The following is an 18,701-nucleotide window of genomic DNA, read 5'->3' as shown; positions in this document are numbered from 1 at the left end:
GCGGGGCGCCACCATTGGTCTGTGGAGGTGGGGGGTGATGAGGGAGGGTGACGACATAGCTTCAACTGCTGCCATCTTGTTTTGAAAATGACTAATTGGCTGGAATCACTTTAGTGGACCGATGTGATTTGTAGTTTCTGTGTGTGTGCGTGTGTGTTGTGTGTGTGCGTACATGTTGTGTGTGTGTGTGTGCCTGCGCATGTGCGCCATCAGTGATTGAAATAATTGATTAGTTCCTCTTTTTTTTGGGTTATCTGCAAGGACTTTTTATGGCCTTAGTTGTCGTCTAGTACCCTAAATGGGAAAAAAAAAATAAATAATAATATATATATATATATATATATATATATATATATATGACTTTAAATCATTTTCCACAGTTGACGTAATCATAAGTGGTGTTTTATTTTCAAAACAAGAACAAAAATTGAGGACTTGCCTATGCCAACTTATGAAAGAAAAATGCTTATCCCTCAAGAGTTAACATGTCATTAAAACAAAAACATCCACATACTGTAGTGGATGAGCAGCTGGCCCAGAATGCGTCTTTTCAAGTGCTTACTAGAACTAGCAGAAGAGATCAGAGTTCTCGTGTACTTGAACTCTTTTTATTTATTTTTTTTTACTTTATTTATTTATTTTTCCCCTCTTCTGCAAGGACCATTAAGGCCTTATTGGTGCATTACGACCCTAAATACAGCTGACTTTTAACAACAGCTGACAAGAATGAGGAGATCATAGTTCTCCTGTACAATCTATCTTGCCTCCTTTCTCTCTGTGCATCACATTAATAATAATAAAAAATATGTTGAAATGTTCTGTGACGAACAAAAAGAGCCAATTGTGTAGTTGGGAGTCACTCTACCTTGTTCGTAATGTTTGCAGACCCACAATCCCCTGCAACAAAAAATGAGGCAGATGAGAGCTGGCAGCCCCGAGGGCTTCAAAAACAGGCAGCGTCTGTTTATTAATTTATTCATGTATTTATTTATCTCCCGCTTGCTTATTAGGTTGCCATGGGAACCAAATTGTCTCTTATTGCGGAACTAGAGAGGCAGCTGTCTGAATAATTAATTTAGCGAATGAATTATCCGGCAAACGGCGGCATCCTCCCCTTCCCTCTGAAAATGAGCCTCTCTTTAAATTGTTTAATGGACGGTGGAATTCCCACCAGCTTGTTCCCCCCCCAACCCCCACGCCCCCCCCCCCCACTCTTCCTCGTCTTTCTCCTCCTCCCGTCACTGTGCATACTCATAGCACTTTGTGACTCCCCTGTCATCTCGCTTACGCCACCTCTCACCCCATCTGTCGGCTTTGGCACGTCACTCCTCGCCTACCTACCTCCTCCGAGGACGCCACAGCACGAACCCTGAGCCGGGAAGACTTCCTGTTCAGCCTGACGCATTACAATCGGGGCGGGAAATAGTCTGGACAGCAGAGAGAGAGAAGTAGCTTGCGAGTTTCACCAGTAGTTCTGTCTAGAAACGCATTTACAAAGGTAGAACTAACTAAATAGCTCCTTATTCATGGCCTGAAATTGTGGACTAGGACTCTAAATGCATCTTGTCTCTCAATGTCCACTTGATGCTTTATGTTACAAGTGGGATTCAATTAGCCCATTAAGGACGGGAGCGCATAACCGCGTTTGTACCACTAAAGCCGGTAGCACTGTTGCGTGTTTCTCCCTTTAAAGCCGGGAGAGCGTCTTTTTCTTTTTTCTTTTATCAATCCAATTCTCAGTCTCTTAGCCAATGAAATGCATCAGAATATACATGTGACGGCGTCGTGAGTTGTCGGAGCATACCCGGAATTTCTTCGAGGAATAATGGCGGACGCCGCCGATCGAGAGAGCTCTGCTATAAGTCGCGGCAGTGATATAGACTCACACGCTCGCGGACTTTAAAGCCGTGAAACCATCCAAACGTGATGTATGGTTCGGATATATGTTCGTAGACGATGACGATTTCAACGTCATTGTAAGAGAATATAGCATGGTAGTTACCACTCGATTTGTGAAATTAAAAATAGTGCTTCACTTGCATCTTCAATTGAAACAGTAAATAGCCACATGTCTAAGCTCTCAAATTCTTTTGGAATTATGTTTCTATCTGCTACAGGGGCTGAGATATTAATTCTTTTGTAGGTGGCGAAAATGTCAGGTTTTCAAAGGAGACTCCAAAGACGACCGTAGGTTTTCGAGAGATGTCTCACGAGGGGCTTCAGGCTTTAATGGGTTAAAGTCAAATGTAAAGGTACCTGTTACTTTGCAGAGTCACGGTCGATGTCAGTAGTCTCCCGAGCAAAAAATTGGAATTGAGCTGCAGTGTGACCATAGCAATGGTTCCTTTAACCAATCAGATTTCAAATTCGTCCTGACAGGGCCAGAGTATTGGCCCTCGATGATGTCAGCATTTACCATCCTCTGATTGGTTGGTCAGGGCAATCCTTGTTACAGCTTGTTTTTTAATCATCTGCACACATTGATACAACATGTGTTATATTGTACAGTATATTTAGATAGAATTGATGGGTTTCATAATTGTGACGTGCTAGTGGTGGCATGAAGAGGCTGATTAAGGCCCACGTACCAAATGCACCGCCCGCTACTGGTTTAGCATTGCTAGCTGGGCCTCTTCCTCCTCGCCTCGCCTTGCTTGCTCTCCTCCTGACAGACCACACAGGGCTTGTTCTGAAGCCCATTCCCGCTAATCTGATCAGGCAGGCAAATACGCCGGGAAAAGCGCTTTAATGATCCCCCTAATTACCTCAAGTCAATACCAACTGTATTATTAGACTCGGGGAAAATATTCCATTAGGGTGCCCCCCGTGGGAGCGGCCGCCCCCGCCCCGCCCGGGCGCGCTCCCTCGCCCTCCCCACCCCGCCTCCTTACACCCCCCCCCCCCCTCATGCTTGTAATTAATTTTATGTACACACGCAGGAATGCACAAGGTCGCACCTGCAGCCCGGAGCCGCCCGACTCGGAACCACCTAATCAGATCTGTCATAATTACCATGCTGCATGCTTGTGACACACGCCGGCAAATATTTCAATTTAACTACGGCCCCGCGTGTGTGTATAGGTGTGTGTGTGTGTGTGCTTGGGGAGATATTAAGGCCGATAAAAGTGCTCATGATAGTGCTTGTGTCCACCCTCTCTCTCTCTCTCTCTCTCTCGGTCGCTGCTGCTTTCTCCTTTCCCTCCTAACACATCATCGTCATCATCATATTTTTGTCTCAAATCATTACACAATGTGTTCCCTCCGCACACATCCTACCAAGGAGGGTCTTAAAGTGGCCATTTTTGGACTTCAGCAGTGATATTTTGGACGTAAATGCCGCAAGAAACTCATTTGGTCAAATTTCAAAGGATAGGAAATGGGAATGCAGTAAATTGTTATTATAGTTGTACCCCTCCTGAACACTTTAAACACATTCAAACTTATTAAAACACACATAAACTTATTAAAAGACACTTTTTAAAAGATCCCTTGTACGCCTGTTTTCACTGTCTCGCAGTCAAGAAATAGGAAAGTATCGTCTGAACGAAAAGAAGACACTTTTTAGCATAGCTCTCCAAATAATGGGCAATGAAAATCACAACATTGTATATTTAAACACCAAAATGTATAACCTCAAAATATGTCATATCGTCTAACAAAAGTCAGCCATCTTAATGCTAACATATAATGCAAAACTCCATAGACTGGCTAACGGATATTGGCTTTGATGTTACACTAATCTTAAACTTTTAAACATTTGGTAGTTTAACACACGGAGCAGCAACACATACAAAGCATACAATAATAGATATAACAGACATATATTATGTCTCGACTTTTACTGAAGCTTAATTGGAACCTTCCGTGCTTCTTCTTCTTGCTGTTAATTACACTACATCACTTCCAGTAGACCCCAGCGTTGCCCTGCAGCATGTTGTGGCACAACATGGTACTACACTGAATGCGTGCAGACCTAAATTCAGATTATTCAGTAAAACCCATTAAAGAAAAAAAAGTGCTTCAATATCTGCAATCTATATCTTCACATTTTTATTCTTTCCCAACCTTTTGGGGCGGCATCACAAAAATGTATGTACTAGACACAATGTGTATGCTGATGATGATCCGCGTTGTCTCTCCTTGGTACACTTGTAGGGTTACTGTAATCCTAACGCTCGGTGTACTTTCCCCCTAAAGACTGGTATGAAGTGAACATAATGCTTTATGACACATCAACAAAAGAAGGTCTTTCTGAAAGTCGAGAATAGGGAATTTCCAAGGGAATCTTGCTAAATTAAAAGGTTTTTTTTTAACTTTAATTTGTGATTAGTTTACTAAAGTAAAATGCATTCAATGAGTGCTCGGAGAAAACTTAAAAGGGTTCTATTGTGTGAACATGTCGTCTTGGCTAAAACATGAAACAAAATCCGTCCAACTCTAGAATGCAGCTACTTACATAGTCCAGGCCACCAGTTCGCCCGTATTTATAATGGTATAAATCGAACATAATGCTTTAAGACAAATTAATTAAAGAGATCATTGTGAAAGATCTAAAGAAAGGTCCCAAAACAAGGGAATTTCCAAGTTAATGCTATTAAATTGCATTCAAAAAACAACAAGTTTTATTTGGGAATAGTTTCTGAGGCTAACATTCGTTTGCTGAATGCTGGAAGCAAACTTGTCAGCCAATTACAAACACTTATTGAGCTGACAGTCAATTTGCTGCTTCTCTGCTGGCTCCTAATTCAATAAGATCAGTCACGATTTATCATCTTAATTACGCTTTGATATTAGCAATTAAAGCCTGTATTTGGATGAAATCACAACCCGCGCCTTAATTGACGGAATCAGACTTTGCGTCGTCGCTTGTGCGTTTGAAATGCAGCTGCTGCTGTTGTTGTTGTTGTTGCTTCATCGGCGCCGTGTTGGTGCATTTTTATCCCCCATCTGCCCGACTAGCACCGCAGCGACACAAAAGACCATCAAGAAAACGTTTGTGCTGTACCAACAGCCCAAAAAACACCCTGACACAAATAGATTGAGACATTGCAATGCGACCAATAGTCGGGACTTAAGGACTTGAAGAGGTCTGCGTGCGAAAACACATTGAAATCCAGTTTTAAACAAACAAGATGCTAGCAGACAAAATCACTACAGGCGGACGGTGACTCAATAATACGGATGTTGATGTAACGATGTACTGATCTGGATTGGAAAAAAAAACATCACAGATTTTGGGAATGTATGTTTTTAAAAAAGGAAAATAGCAATCTAATGTATTGTACTTTTTAAAAATACAAGACAAAAACGACTAGTTGATGAATCCATAACTAATCGATTATCAAATTAATAGATCATTATTTTTGATAATCAATTAAAGCCAAACATATTTTTTTTTTCAAGAATATGTTCTATGCAGGCCCACTAGTTGAAACAAGGCATTCTGATAAATATTGCGATTGTGGAATAAGAGATAATCCACCCGTTTTTAGCCGTCTGTGGGGGCGGCCATTTTGTCACTTCTGTCGACTGAAAATGACATCACAGTTGCTCAGGGCTCAGAGTAGTTGCATCGGTTGTGTTGAACTACCGTTGTTGAAAGGGTTTTAGTACCGTGACTATTGATGCGTTTCAGTAGCCTGCCTTGGCGTTTTGCATTGTGTGTTAGCATTTAGCTAGCAGCAGGCAAAGTTGTTTGAAAATGCGTAGTGTGTAATTTTCTCAATGTTAAGTTTGACAGTACACTGGCCATGGCGATTGTACCTGTAATTAGCCAAACAATAAGAATTTCTGTACTTTGACGAAAGCATGGTTTTAATACACTTTCCATTGTTCAACTTATGGTTTGAAGGTGATTGTCTTGTGAACATTTGTGTGTGCTGCACGGGAATAAAAGATGTCCTTAAAAATAAGTGTAGTCACGCAGATGTTTAATGTGCTCCATTTAAGATGAACTGGTCATTTGCCTTTGGTTATTCTTTATGCTCCATCTGCCTCTGTTTGCTTGCCTAAACCTCCACCGCCTCCGCCTGAACCCCCTTACACACACACACACACGCACACGCACACACGCGTTATTGGCTGCGGCGGCCGTGACGCAAGCTGCCCCGCTGAACCGCCGCGCCATTGTTCTGCCAGGAGCGAGTGGTGACACGTGGAGGTCGCTTTTCCTGCGCAGTCACGCCGTGGCGTGTCATTGTTGTCAAGTCAGCCCATTGTTTCCCCAAGAGAGGTCGCGACCGCTCGTGGGGATGACGGCTTGTCACGTCGCGCGGTGAGACTCAAGTCTGGCAGCCTCTTGACAAAGCCTGACAACGGTATTAGATCATTAGTTTGAAATGAATAAATATATTATGTTGATTGTAATGATTCATTGTTTAATCCTGTCTGTGAGACAGGGACAGTGAGTCAGGATTCCAACGTGCAATTTTATCATCCGTTCATCCTCGGGGTTTGTTTGTCATTTTCAGACAAACAACAACGATGTTATATTTACACATCATTTTTATTCCCACGCTGTCCTCGTGCTCGCCACCTGTCAGTACAATAAGTAGACCGTGCGCCATAGTTCGTCGCTAACCTCGCGCATGCACTTGTAAAGCCGTAATATTATTTGCCCGTATCATGCAGAGGGTCTCTTAGCCCCCCGGAATATGTGGTCAAAATACGAAATGTTGGTGTTATTGGCTGTTGAAGTTCCACCATAATTAATTATACCGCCGGGTCGGAATTTGCGTGTACGTGTAACATTCTAAAGTCGATCATTAACGTGTGTTATCGCAGTAGTAAAATTATAATTAAAGTAAATGTTTGCATGAAAAACACTTCTAGGCTATAACTACAAATAACACAATCACGTAATTTGTGAGTCACTGGTCGCATCCTATAACAACGTTACTTTGATTACAGCATATTTTCCGAAAATTCGGTCGTAGTATTGTGAGCTTTGTCAATTGGGATTTTTACAATTTCATTCTCAGAAATTCAAACTTTTCTTCCCCTAATATTAGTTTTCCTCTTCATCAAAATTACAACTTTATTCTTGATGTTTTTCAAAAATGTACCTGTATATATTTTTTTTAATTAATTTTGTTCCTCCCAACATTACAACTTTTATTAAAAAATACAATTCTACAATTGATTTTTTTTTTTTCTCATAATACACAGGTTCCTTACTTTACGGGTGAATTCTTTTTCTCTGCCAACAGAGTAATAGAAATCTGTACGTAAGTGCAAATGCGCCAAAGTGCATCATTAACCTCAGCTAGCGCAGTTGTAAAGTCAGAATTACAGTAAAGAAAACTACGTTTTACGACTTCAATCACAAAAATTACGACTTTAATCTCATAGAATTTTTATTAGGTTTTGTCAAAGTTTTATTTTAACTTTGGTCACAAATATTTAGAATTTTATTGTTTTTAAATTGTACTCTCAGATCATTTGAACTCTTTCTCCAAATATTACAATTATTATTTTTTTTTTTACAGGAAATTGTCTTTTTACGCGTATCATAAAACAAATTACAGTGGGGATAAGGACTGCGCCAGCCCGCGATTAGCAAAATTCCGTGTATAACTTGCGGCCATTGTAATACATTGCAGAAAAAATCATTACAGTATAACAATAATTGGTTTACGCCCAAAAGATGATAAAATAAATAAATAAATAAAAATACTGAAAATCATTCAATATGCAAATCCACGGGTGCCGAACCACGAGTATGTCGGGATCCACTGGACATCTGTTTTCTCGTAATACAGGCGGTCTTCGGTTTACGACTGAATTCCTTTGCTATGCTGGGAACGGAACCCGAATTTATACCATGAGTGGGAATACGTTAAAGTCCGTCATTAATTAATGCTAGTACAGTAGTCAAGTCATAATTACAGTAAATATTTGAATGAAAAAACACTTCCAAGCCATATAATATAGTACAGTATAAGTGGGCGTATGTAAAATTTAAAGACTTTTTTTTATGTGGTCTCTCTACATTGAAGATTAACCTATTGTGGATGGTTCTAAAATATACGTATCGCCCGTGATAAACGCCTCTGCAGTTCATTCAAGGCCAGTTCTGTTTCCATGGCCCCTCCTCCTCCTCCTGTGGCCAGCAGGCCATTTTCACTTCGCCGCCGAAGTTACGTTGACATGGCAAGACGAAAATACAGTACGCCCCTCCCCCTTCTGCAATTATTGCTTATTGTGGCGGGAGATTGGCATATGGTGCGCCGCATACATGGCGGTCGTCCTCGGCAGATGGCGTCCACTGTGGCGGAATCCATTTCCAAGGCGCCGCACGTTAGCCCGCGCCGGAGCAGGACAAACCGGTTCGTGCATTTCTTTTCCCTATCTCATGTTTTTGTCTGACTGAGCTTCTCTTGGAGCCCAGCCAGGTCCAAGGAGACAATGAAACGCGTTGCCTTTGTCCTGTTTATTTATTTATTTTTTGGTTTGTGCACCTCGGAGGAGCTCATCTTTTCCTTCCGACACATTGCGTCGTCAGTTCTAGGTTTCACTTTAGCAGCATAAAAAAAAAAAAAAAAGTCAAAAGATATCCATCATTTTGCTTGTTTCATTTCATTTTTGAGGGGGCCAGATCCTCTTCCAATCTTCCGTTTCATCATCCGTTGTGCCTGGGAACCAAAGAAAACACATAGAAGACTGGGCCTTTGGCTCGAGGACTTACTCTAGTAGCAAAAAAGGCAAAGTGATGGCTGTCTGTTGTCTTATTTCATTTATCCCGCGGGCTGAGGTCAGCCAGATGAGCCCGATAACGACCAAATGAGATTAGATGGGAAGGTCTGTGTCTGTGTTTAGGTGTTTGGCTGGGTGCTGCTATTTTGGTTAGCAACAGAGGTCAAAGAATGTTTTGTCATAGCTTTTATGTTTATTTTCAGTTTTTAGCTTGGAATGCTTCCATTTCTTTCCGCGTGAGCTCACTGTTTGAGCCTGTGAACCAAATGAACAGAGGACTGGGTCTGTATTTTTGGGATTTGCTTTAGCTGCAAAAAAAAAAAAAAAGCAAACTGATGGACATCTGTTGGCTTATTTCATTTATCCGGCGGGCGGCCGAGGTCAGCCTGATGGACCTGATAACGACCAAATGAGATTAGATGGGAAGGTGTTAGTGTGTGTGTGTGCGTGTATATATGTATATATGTGAAGTGTGTGTGTGTGTGTGTGTGTGTGTCATTGGCCATCTTGTGACTTCACCCTCTACACTCGCACACCACAACGTTATGAATTGCACTATTGTGCCATTTGAACCACAAAAGACCCGCTGATGGCTTTACGACCGCGTGAACTTGCCGCTTCTCGGTCACACGTGTAGAAAATGTCGACAATCTGCCTCTCGTGAACGCTGAAATACCCCCCCCCCCCCCTTCCCACACCGACTCTCCTGTTTATTAATTAGGTGACGGTGACCCAGAGGCAGAGGATTACGGTGCAATATTGTGGCAGGTGTGTGCCAACATCGCGCGATAATCCCGAGCTGTCGCTGCTTATTGCTGGGATGAACCTGTTTACAGCATCTGGGAGCTTGTCAGATGTCTATAGGAGGAGGATTTCATACCTCGGTAGGTCACCATGATGTTTGCAAGGACGATGTGTTTACACAAGCAGCGGCTTTGGGGTTTGATCTTCTCAATTGCCGATGTGGAAGGCATTATTTCACTTGGCAATATGTGTTCAGTGAAAGTGGACTTCATAACCAATTAAATCGGTCTATTATAAGGAAATGCGCAAGGAAGATGACAATAAACAGCAGCGCATAACATTTTGGTCCGATTACATGACAGAGTCCACTTGGACATTCCCCTATCTCGACTTTGGACACACCCACCGTGCGTCAAACGGGACAGCCTCTGGAGTGCATGAAATGAAATGTGCTTAAGTCAATGGCAGAATGAGCACAACGCCAGATATGACAGGGAACGCCCACTTTTCTAGCATGAAGGCACCTAAGTGGATGGAAGAATCCACTCAGCCAGAAGAGTATGTGCGGCAGCTGCATGACTTTTTAGACTTAAAGTGGTTAAGTCAAGTCAAAAAAATGTTTTACACTAATATGTTCTATGCGCCCCCACTAGTCGGCATTCTGATTAATATTGTGTTTGTGGAATATGTATTAAGCAGTAAAATCCACCTGTATTGATGCATCTCAGGGGGCGGCCATTTTGACGCTTGCTGTCGACTGGAAATGACATCACAGTCGCTCTGTTCACGACCATTCACGGCTCACCTGTTTTCTGGGTTTGGCCATGTGGCGTTCGCAAGCGGAACCGTGACTGGTGTAAACCCCAAATCATTGCAAACACTTAGTTTCTACCTTGACAAAATTCAGAAATGAGGGAAAAAAGGAACAAATTGACCTTGCCGTTAAAGCATTCAACATTTCCAAAATCCAACTTTTTGAAGAATTCCACATTTCCCTTGAGAAAATTCGCTAATTAATCAGGATAATCCGAATTTTCAGCAGTGCAAAAACATCCAACTTTCAGAATAAATCCTCGTTTCTGAAAACTGAGAAATATCGGTAATTTGTTGTTTTTTTTTTTTAATACACTCACCTCAAATGAACAATTTCTCAACTGATTCAAACCAATGATTGTAACTTCAGATTTCAGACATTTGGGGATGGGCCTTTGGCATTGCGACTAGTAAATCATTTGAAGAATTTGTCCTGACTAAACTGGTTCCCGTTGGACTTTTTATGAGTGATTGGGGACTGTGAGGTTTAGATTAGATCACAGTCACTCTTTCAATTTGTTCTGTTATGTTAATTTTTGGGGAAATCCCTCGGTCGGATCCGACTGGGATCCGTCCGTGTGGGCTCGAAAAGCTTCCGCTTCCAGATTATTTTATTTTTTTCGACAGCTTTTCAGAGACGCTGTGCAAAATGACATCATGGCGAGGGAAGCTAACAAGTAAACATAATGCCCAGACAATGTCGGGAATGTTGCACATGGTGCTGAATGATGACTTTTAGGAGTTTCGTCATTGCCGACTGCTTGTTCACGAGAAGCAACGCATTGAAACAAATGCAAATGCGTCTTGTTCATGCTTCATGTAGATTGGCCTTTACTGCACTTCTTGACTTCAGTGGATTATTTTTAGACGTCATGTTCATTTCCATGGTGCAAGGTGGCAGGTTATCATGAATAACTAACAGGAGGAGCGATCGCATTCATCATATGACGTGTATGTTGCACACGCAGTAGACTTTTTTTTTTCTTTTTTTTCCCCTGTGCTTTATTATTTTATGTTATTATATGAGTTTTTTAAATTCAGCATATTATTTCTTGTTACTGAATTTACATTCATTTAAAGGGGAGGTTTTCCGTTTTTTTAGCCCCACTCCACGAATCCCCAACACGCCCTCGAGTCTGGCCAAAGCCCCGCCCCTCACTGATATGCGCACGAGCACGATTATCAAACATGGCCATTCATCGTGGCATGCGGTTATGAACGTGCGCAGTTATGATAAAAAGTAACAAAAAAATGCTGTCCAGATTCAATAACATGGCGGTGCTAGCAGTTCTGAGGTAGCATTAGCACTGTAAACAAGCTAAGGTTAGCGGTTGCGGACATTGGTAGCATGATTTATTTTAATTATGTGTTACTTAAGCAAAAAAATATATATATTAGTTTGAAGTTTTATATTTTGCAGTGTTCAATCAATAAGCAATTCAAAAAGAGACGATTAACATACCTGTCAAACAGAAATGTTGCTAGTTTGCTTCTGAATCGTCTCTGCTTCTGTACGCTAGTCTTGCTTAGTTGTTAGCAAAGAAGAGATGGACTTTTTTTTTTCTCTAGATGCAGTTATTCCAAAATAGTAATCAAAGCTCTTGAATCTCAAGCTAACTAGCCATTGTTAGCTTGTGTTATCATCTCATCGGTTATGCCTTTTGTCTCTGGTAAGTTGAACAGACTTGGGCATGGTGGTTCCTTTAAAGTAAAAAAAAATCGGCAAATAGCCCCATTAAGGTGGACATTTCACGCTGAAGTTAGTAACGTTTAGAGGACCACGTCTAGACAGCAGTAACTATTGTCAAAAATTTATCAGGGACACAAGAAGAGAGAAAAGTAGTTACTAACTTCTTGGACTACACAGTCATGTGCAGGTTTTGCACATGACTTTCGAACCAATATTTAGTTCCACAAAGTACAAGTAACAGCAACAACCAACATTTGAATTAACCGTGACTAGCAGCGAGCTAATAGACGTAGCATATACTTTGCGTTTAATGAAATGGACTTCCTGGCAGGCAAGGGGGGTCCCCGCCATGTGGGCTTTGATTGGCTCTGCTACTTTGGGTTTAATCCTGCTGCTTTGCAGAGTGTTTGAGTTGGATTACGCCATCGCAGGCCCGCGTTGGACAAGACAAGTGTGTGTGTGTGTGTGTGTGTGAGTGTGTGTGTGTGTGCGTGCGTGCGTGCGTGTGTGTGTCCTCCCTCACTGCCGAATCAGCTGAAAGCACAGACGGCCCAACTGGAGCACGGTCCAAATCCCTCTGCATGCAAATTAAAAAGGCAACAATAAATGTGGCAAAGGAACAAGGTGGGCACGGAGGCTTTATGGCCCCTCTTTCTCTTTCTTTCTCCCGCCTCCTCCTCCTCCTTCCTCTACGGTTTGATGAGGCTTACGGGAGGATCTGGAATGGGACGCGCAAAATGCTGAGTTATCTCCCGCGTGCAGCGTGTGCGCTCGGCTGCCGCGGCAGGCTGCGTGCACGTGAGAGCGTGCGTGAGCCAGCTAGCTAGCCAGTGAGCGAGCGAGCGAGCGAGCGCCGCCTGTGTAATCCAGTGGTGACGAACACCGGACGCCGGATTACCACAGCGGCCACGATCCGACCAAACCAGTCCTTAATGTTCTTAAGGGACATACAAGTGTGGGGCGGAAAAAAAAGTTGGTAATTGGACTAAAATCGCTGAAAGTTTCTGAAACTCTGGAATTTTACAAATAAGAGGCCAAGAGTTATTTTGTAGCTCGTTTGTGACACATGTGTTTTTTTTTTTTTTTTGCAGGGTTGGCTGTGCGAACTTCTGCGCTGGAAAGAGGATCCGTCACCGGAGAACCGGACGCTGTGGGAGAATTTGTCCATGATCCGCCGCTTCCTCAGCCTGTCGCAGGCCGAGCGCGACGCCATCTACGAGCAGGAGAGCAGCGCCGGACAGCAACATCACAACAACGGGGCCGACAGGCCGCCACACTTCTCACACGTCTCGGCAGACCAGCTACAGGTGAGCTACGTCACTAAGTGACTATTAGCCAGGACAATAACAATTTAAGGCAATGTTTCAGTTTGCTGAGTGGAAAAAAAAAATGATAACAGTAATAATGATAATACTAAATGATAGTCATTTTTAACAGTTACTTATTGAAAAAGTTTTCTTGAAAAAAATAACCTTTTATTTGGGAAATAAATCTTGAAAAAATATGCTTAAATTATAAAAAAAATAAGAATAATATTAATTACACTGAATTTCTTACAAAATATTACTTTTCACCCCAAAACTTTTTGATAAATATTTTATTCTCAAGAATACAACTTTTTTTCTTGAAAAAGGGCAATTTAATTATTGAAAAAGCCATGTCATGTCATGTCATCTTCCAAACCGCTTATGCTGTACAGGGTCACAGCATAACAGGGGAGGTGCTGGAGCCTATCCCAGCTAACAATGGGCAAAAGGCTGACTACACCCTGAACTGGTCGCCAGCCAGTCGCAGGGGACACACACAGACACCGTCACTGAGCGGGAACCGATCCCACGCTGCCCGCACACGACTCAGGCGTGTGAACCACTACACCATCAGCGACTATTGAAAAAGTCCACTTTTAAAAATATATTTCTTTGGAAAAAAAAAAGACGATTTGAAAAGATTTTAAATACTTTTCCTTTGAAAACATTTTATTAAATAAAAAAAAAAAACATCAAAGAATATTCTCCAATTTTTTTTTTTTTCCCTAGAAAGAAAAACAATAGTCTGGAAATAAATGCTATATTTTTTTGCAGGAATTTTCACACTCCAAACTATAACTAATTATAAAACGCTAACTAACTATAAAAAACAGTTTGTTCTGGAAAAAATATTTTTGTATGTATTTTTTTCTCACCCCCAAAAACCTTTTCCTTGAAAAAACAAAATCCTTGAAAAGCTTCTAAATATATATTTTTTTCTCTGCAAATAACATCAGAATTTTTCCAAATGTGTTTTTCTCGAAAAAATGACATGTCTCGAAAACTACAATATAAATATGAAAAGCATAAAAAATATTTTGGGAAAATACCTCATTTACCAAAGGAATTCTTGAAAAAATACAAATTTGTTCAAGAAAATAAATTCTCCTCCTACTAACCCAAAATACAAATTTCTGTTTCTTGTAAAATACATTTACCCCCACCCCCAAAAATGTGACAACTTTACTTTTGAAAACTACAACTTTTCTACATCAAAAACATGACTTTATTCTCCATTACAACTCAATTCTTGAAAACAATAGTACTTTTTCATAGTAAAAAAGACAAAGAAGAAGCAAAACACAACCCACATTAAATCCTTTGGCTTCCACTTTTGTTTTTTGTTTTTTAAAGTAACCAAAAATATGTCAACCTCTCCAAAATGTGCATAATTGTTTTTAAAGATTTAGCTGATTTATTTATTTTTTGCGTTGCATGTGAGGTTCGATGGCGGACGTAATGACAAATTCAGCGTGCGTGCGTACGCTTGTCAAGTGTTGCGCAAACACGATCTTGTGCAACATCTCATGTCCAGCGTGTGACTCACCCATTCAAATCAAAGCGTGAGCGTTTGGATGGGTCAACAAGCTACTCCGCTCGCCCACTCGCATCTTGCAAAATTTCTTTGCCTTTATTCTTGAAAATGAGAAGTAAAATCCTTTTTTCCTCCCCCAAAACCACTACAGCCCCACAACACGATGCTCCCCGAATCCATTTTGCCGTGTGTAACGCACCCCCTTTGCGCGTCTCATTGGCAGCCTCAACATCAGCCGGCCCTGTCCCTGCAGCACCCTTCCCAGCCCCTCCTGTCCCAGCAGCCCCCCTCGGGCCCCCGCCTGCCCCCGCGCCAGCCCTCCACCGCCTCCCCGGCCGAGACGGAGGACGACGTGGTGCGCAGCCTGGTCAAGTCGCGTGCGGGCGGCGGCGGCAAGATCTCCCTGGAGGCCCTGGGCATCCTGCAGAGCTTCATCCAGGACGTGGGCCCTTACCCAGACGAGGAGGCCGTCCACACGCTGTCCGCCCAGCTGGACCTCCCCAAACTCACCGTCATCAAGTTCTTCCAGAACCAGCGCTTTTACGTCAGCCACTCGGCTAAAGGGCCCAAGGAGACGCCCCCCGCCAACAACGGCGGCGCCAGGAGCGGCAGCTGCAGCAGCGGCGGCGGCAGCAGCCCCGCTGCCTTGGACGAGGAGCCCTCGGAGCCCGGCGAGGGCGGCGACGCCCTCAAGGAGACGGACGAGACCACGCAGACCAACGCCAACGCCTTCGTGGTCAAGACGGAGGAGCAGCTGGGGCGAGGGGGAGGAGGCCCCGCCCCCATCGTGGAGCAAGCAAATGACTAAAAGGAACAAAAGACTGGCCTGGACTCTCAATTTTTGCAGTTTGTAAAAGTATTGTATTATGATGATAATGATGATGAGTATGATTCACTGTAAAGATTCTTCTGGCATCGTTTCGTAACCTGTGGAAATGGGCAGTGCCTAGTAGCGTAATTGCCTAAGTCGTTTTTTTAACCTTTTCAGAAAACAAGAACAAAAAGAGTTGAATCTTTTTTTCATTTTTTTTTTTTTCCCCTCAAATTCCGGATTCAACCTTTGCAAACTACCCTAACCCGGATGACTGACAATCTGCACAGATAAAATTTATTCTTTTTTCTTTTTTTACATTTTGTGAAAGTAAATTAAAAATGACTTGGGCAATCATGCCATTGGGTGAAAAATTTGCTAACTGCACTCAGTTTTTAGGACGTGTCCACACGTAGTTGTTTTAAAAGGCATCATTTTACTATTTCACATTTCACACCATTAAAAACATTTATGTTCACACACAACAGGATTTTTTACCCAAGTCTGTCCACATAAACACGTAATTCTTGAAATAGTACTGTTTTTTCTCTAATAAGGCACATTTCTTTCTCTTTGATAACTTCTCTCCAAAAACGAACTAAAACTTTATTCTTAAGACTTTCTTCTAAAAAGTCAAATTCTAAATGTATTCTTGAAAAATATACGATATTGATGTAAAGTTCCTTGGAAAAATATCACATCAAGAACAATTTTGTAATCTTAATTTTTCCCTGGGAAAATCGGACTATATTTATTAGATTATAGTACAATTTTTCTAAAATAATAGTATTCTCTATGACTGTTGTAAGAATAAAATTTCCTTTTCCCTAAAAATACTTTTTTATGGCAAGGTTATGACTTTTTCCTCTTCAGATTTAGACATTTTTCTCCCAAAATACATCTTTATTCTTGTACGGTTACAGTATATTTTCTAGAAATTGACAATACCCCAAAAAACCAAAACATATATTCTGTTTTTTCTAGGAAAAAAAAAATGTGGTAAACCAAATTATTTTGCGAAAAATCTTACAGTATTCTCAAGATTTATTCACCCCTGAAAAAGACTATTCTTGTAAGATTACTTTCCCCTCTCAAAAATCACAAAAAAAAAAAAAGAAAAGAAATTTAAACGGAAGCGTGTACGTGTGGACACATCCTCGCACTGACTTTTCTTTCCTTCTGTCTTGGAACTTCTGATTCGGTCGGCAAGAAAAACTGACACTGGTTTAATCCATTTCTTATTCCCTAGGGCAACTTTTGTGGTTTTACGTGTGTTTTTTTTTTTTTTTTTTTTTTTTTTTTTAACAAAAATAAAGGACCAAGTTGTTTGACAAGGCCTTAAAAGACCACCAGGTGTCACGTATTATTGTTAATCTTAATATGACGATCAACAGGCCATCACTCCTGTGTGGTTTGTTGAGGATGGAACAGAATCTAAGGAAAAGTTTCTCTCTACTGTCTGTGTATAAATAAATATATGTGATATATATGATCAACCTATGCCAACAATGCCTTGTACCACACAGTTCCTTTTGCCACTGGAACACACAATGAGAAATGTGAATGACGCCATCTTTCTTATTTATTTGCAGTGTTGATGGTGTAATTGATCTTTTTTTTTTTTTTTTTTTTTTTTTTACATTTCTAGCCCCCCCCATCTTTCTTCTATTTATACTCAAACGGACGGACAACAACTAAAAGTGTCTTAAACGTTTTCCATAGGAGAAATGTGCTTTAAAGGTGGCCTATAATCCCAGAAGGAAAAAAAAGCGCAACGGCGAGTGGCACTGATTTCATGTTGTATGCAATTTTTACAAGCATCATGCAAATAAGCTTAATAAGCGTTGAGAGAGAAAAAAAACAAAACATTATGCAATCTGTGTGGAAATCATGTGTGTCTTCCTTTTTGGTTAACAAGCCAATTGTGAAAATTCAATTTCTTTGTTTTTGTTTGATTCTGACGGACTGTTTTCGAAGCGGTTCCTCCCTGCATACGTGCTTTTCTTGCTGTTCTCTAAAAAGATGGCCAATGGACTTTTGATGTTTGTAAAAGTGTACATAGCACACATATACACGCGCACGCACACGCAACAATGTAAATAGAGTGCAAATGTGCTGAGCGGAGAAACGTCTGTGGTGCCTCTCTTTCAATCAGCTTCTTCTTCTTCTGCATCTTCTCGTGCTGAGTGTGTCGAACACCTGGAAAGCACCGTCAGCGTGCTAACGGGCGTGCCCACGCCCGTCACCTGTTTAGTAGCTGCCGCCGTGCGTACCAGTCAGGTCGGGCTGTGTCGGCCTTCTATTGATGTTATGCTGTTTTTTTTTGTTTTTGTTTTTTTTTCATGAATAAACAAAAAGCCACAGTGAAAAATTGACAGTTGTTTGTGGTTGTTGGATTTTTCTTGAAAAGTTTGGGGGTCTTTTTTTCCTCTCAAAAATACTTTTTTTTATTTTTTATTTTAAATATACCAAGTAAAATAAGTAAAGAAATGCACCTGGTTTTAAAATCAATACATTGTTATAGTTTTTACAGTTCTTGAAAAAAAAAATGAAAAATTAAATCTACAACATTTTTACTTTTTTTTTTATCAGCTTGTTTCTCACAAAAGGTCTTGAAATTATTTACAAATATACAACTTTTTGGATTTTTTTCTCAAAAATAGTAATAATAAAAAAATAGTGTACAACATTTTTCTTGATAAATGCAGCTTAATTATCAAAGAATATGAAACTATAACTTCTCTTTCCTAAAGGAAATGCAACTATATTATTAAAATATTTTATATACTGTATGTATAAGTATATGTGATTGTCCAGAATATGTGTATATATAACTATCTTAAAAAAGAATTAATGCATTAAGGGAAATTAACACATTTGAATGCGTTGCAAACAACGCGGAACCTTTGTCAGCGTGCGATTTCCCGGTACACCAATTTCGCCCCCGTGCGAAATGTGATATTTCGCTAATTTCTCTGCCTGTCAAAATAGATTTTTTTTTTTTTGTTCCACATCAGTTAAGGACTGAACGAGCAGAAGTTGACATAAACAGTTCACTGTCGCACCTGTTTTAGCTTCTTAAGCTTGCCTAATTGCTTACTTCTCTAC

General features: G+C 40.9%; 1 protein-coding gene across 5 annotated transcripts in view; it reads left to right on the top strand.

Annotated features, from left to right (window-relative positions):
- satb1b (SATB homeobox 1b) overlaps positions 1 to 17,968 on the top strand; it is a 78,718-nt gene extending 60,750 nt beyond the window's left edge. For all 5 annotated transcript variants that reach the window (XM_086037162.1, XM_086037161.1, XM_086037159.1 and 2 more), the window contains 2 exons: positions 13,033 to 13,248; positions 15,006 to 17,968. In XM_086037162.1, coding sequence (XP_085893288.1) covers positions 13,033 to 13,248; positions 15,006 to 15,590 — 801 coding nt within the window. In that variant the 3' untranslated portion in view covers positions 15,591 to 17,968. The remainder of the gene's footprint in view (positions 1 to 13,032; positions 13,249 to 15,005) is intronic.
- The last annotated feature ends 733 nt before the right edge of the window (positions 17,969 to 18,701 follow it).

This window comes from Filicampus tigris, chromosome 8 (genome assembly GCF_054856515.1).
Source record: "Filicampus tigris isolate MCC_2025a chromosome 8, RoL_Ftig_1.0, whole genome shotgun sequence".
NCBI classification, from domain to species: domain Eukaryota; kingdom Metazoa; phylum Chordata; class Actinopteri; order Syngnathiformes; family Syngnathidae; genus Filicampus; species Filicampus tigris.
The sequence above is the reverse complement of the archived record's forward strand: the minus strand, read 5'-3'. Positions and strand labels throughout refer to the sequence as shown.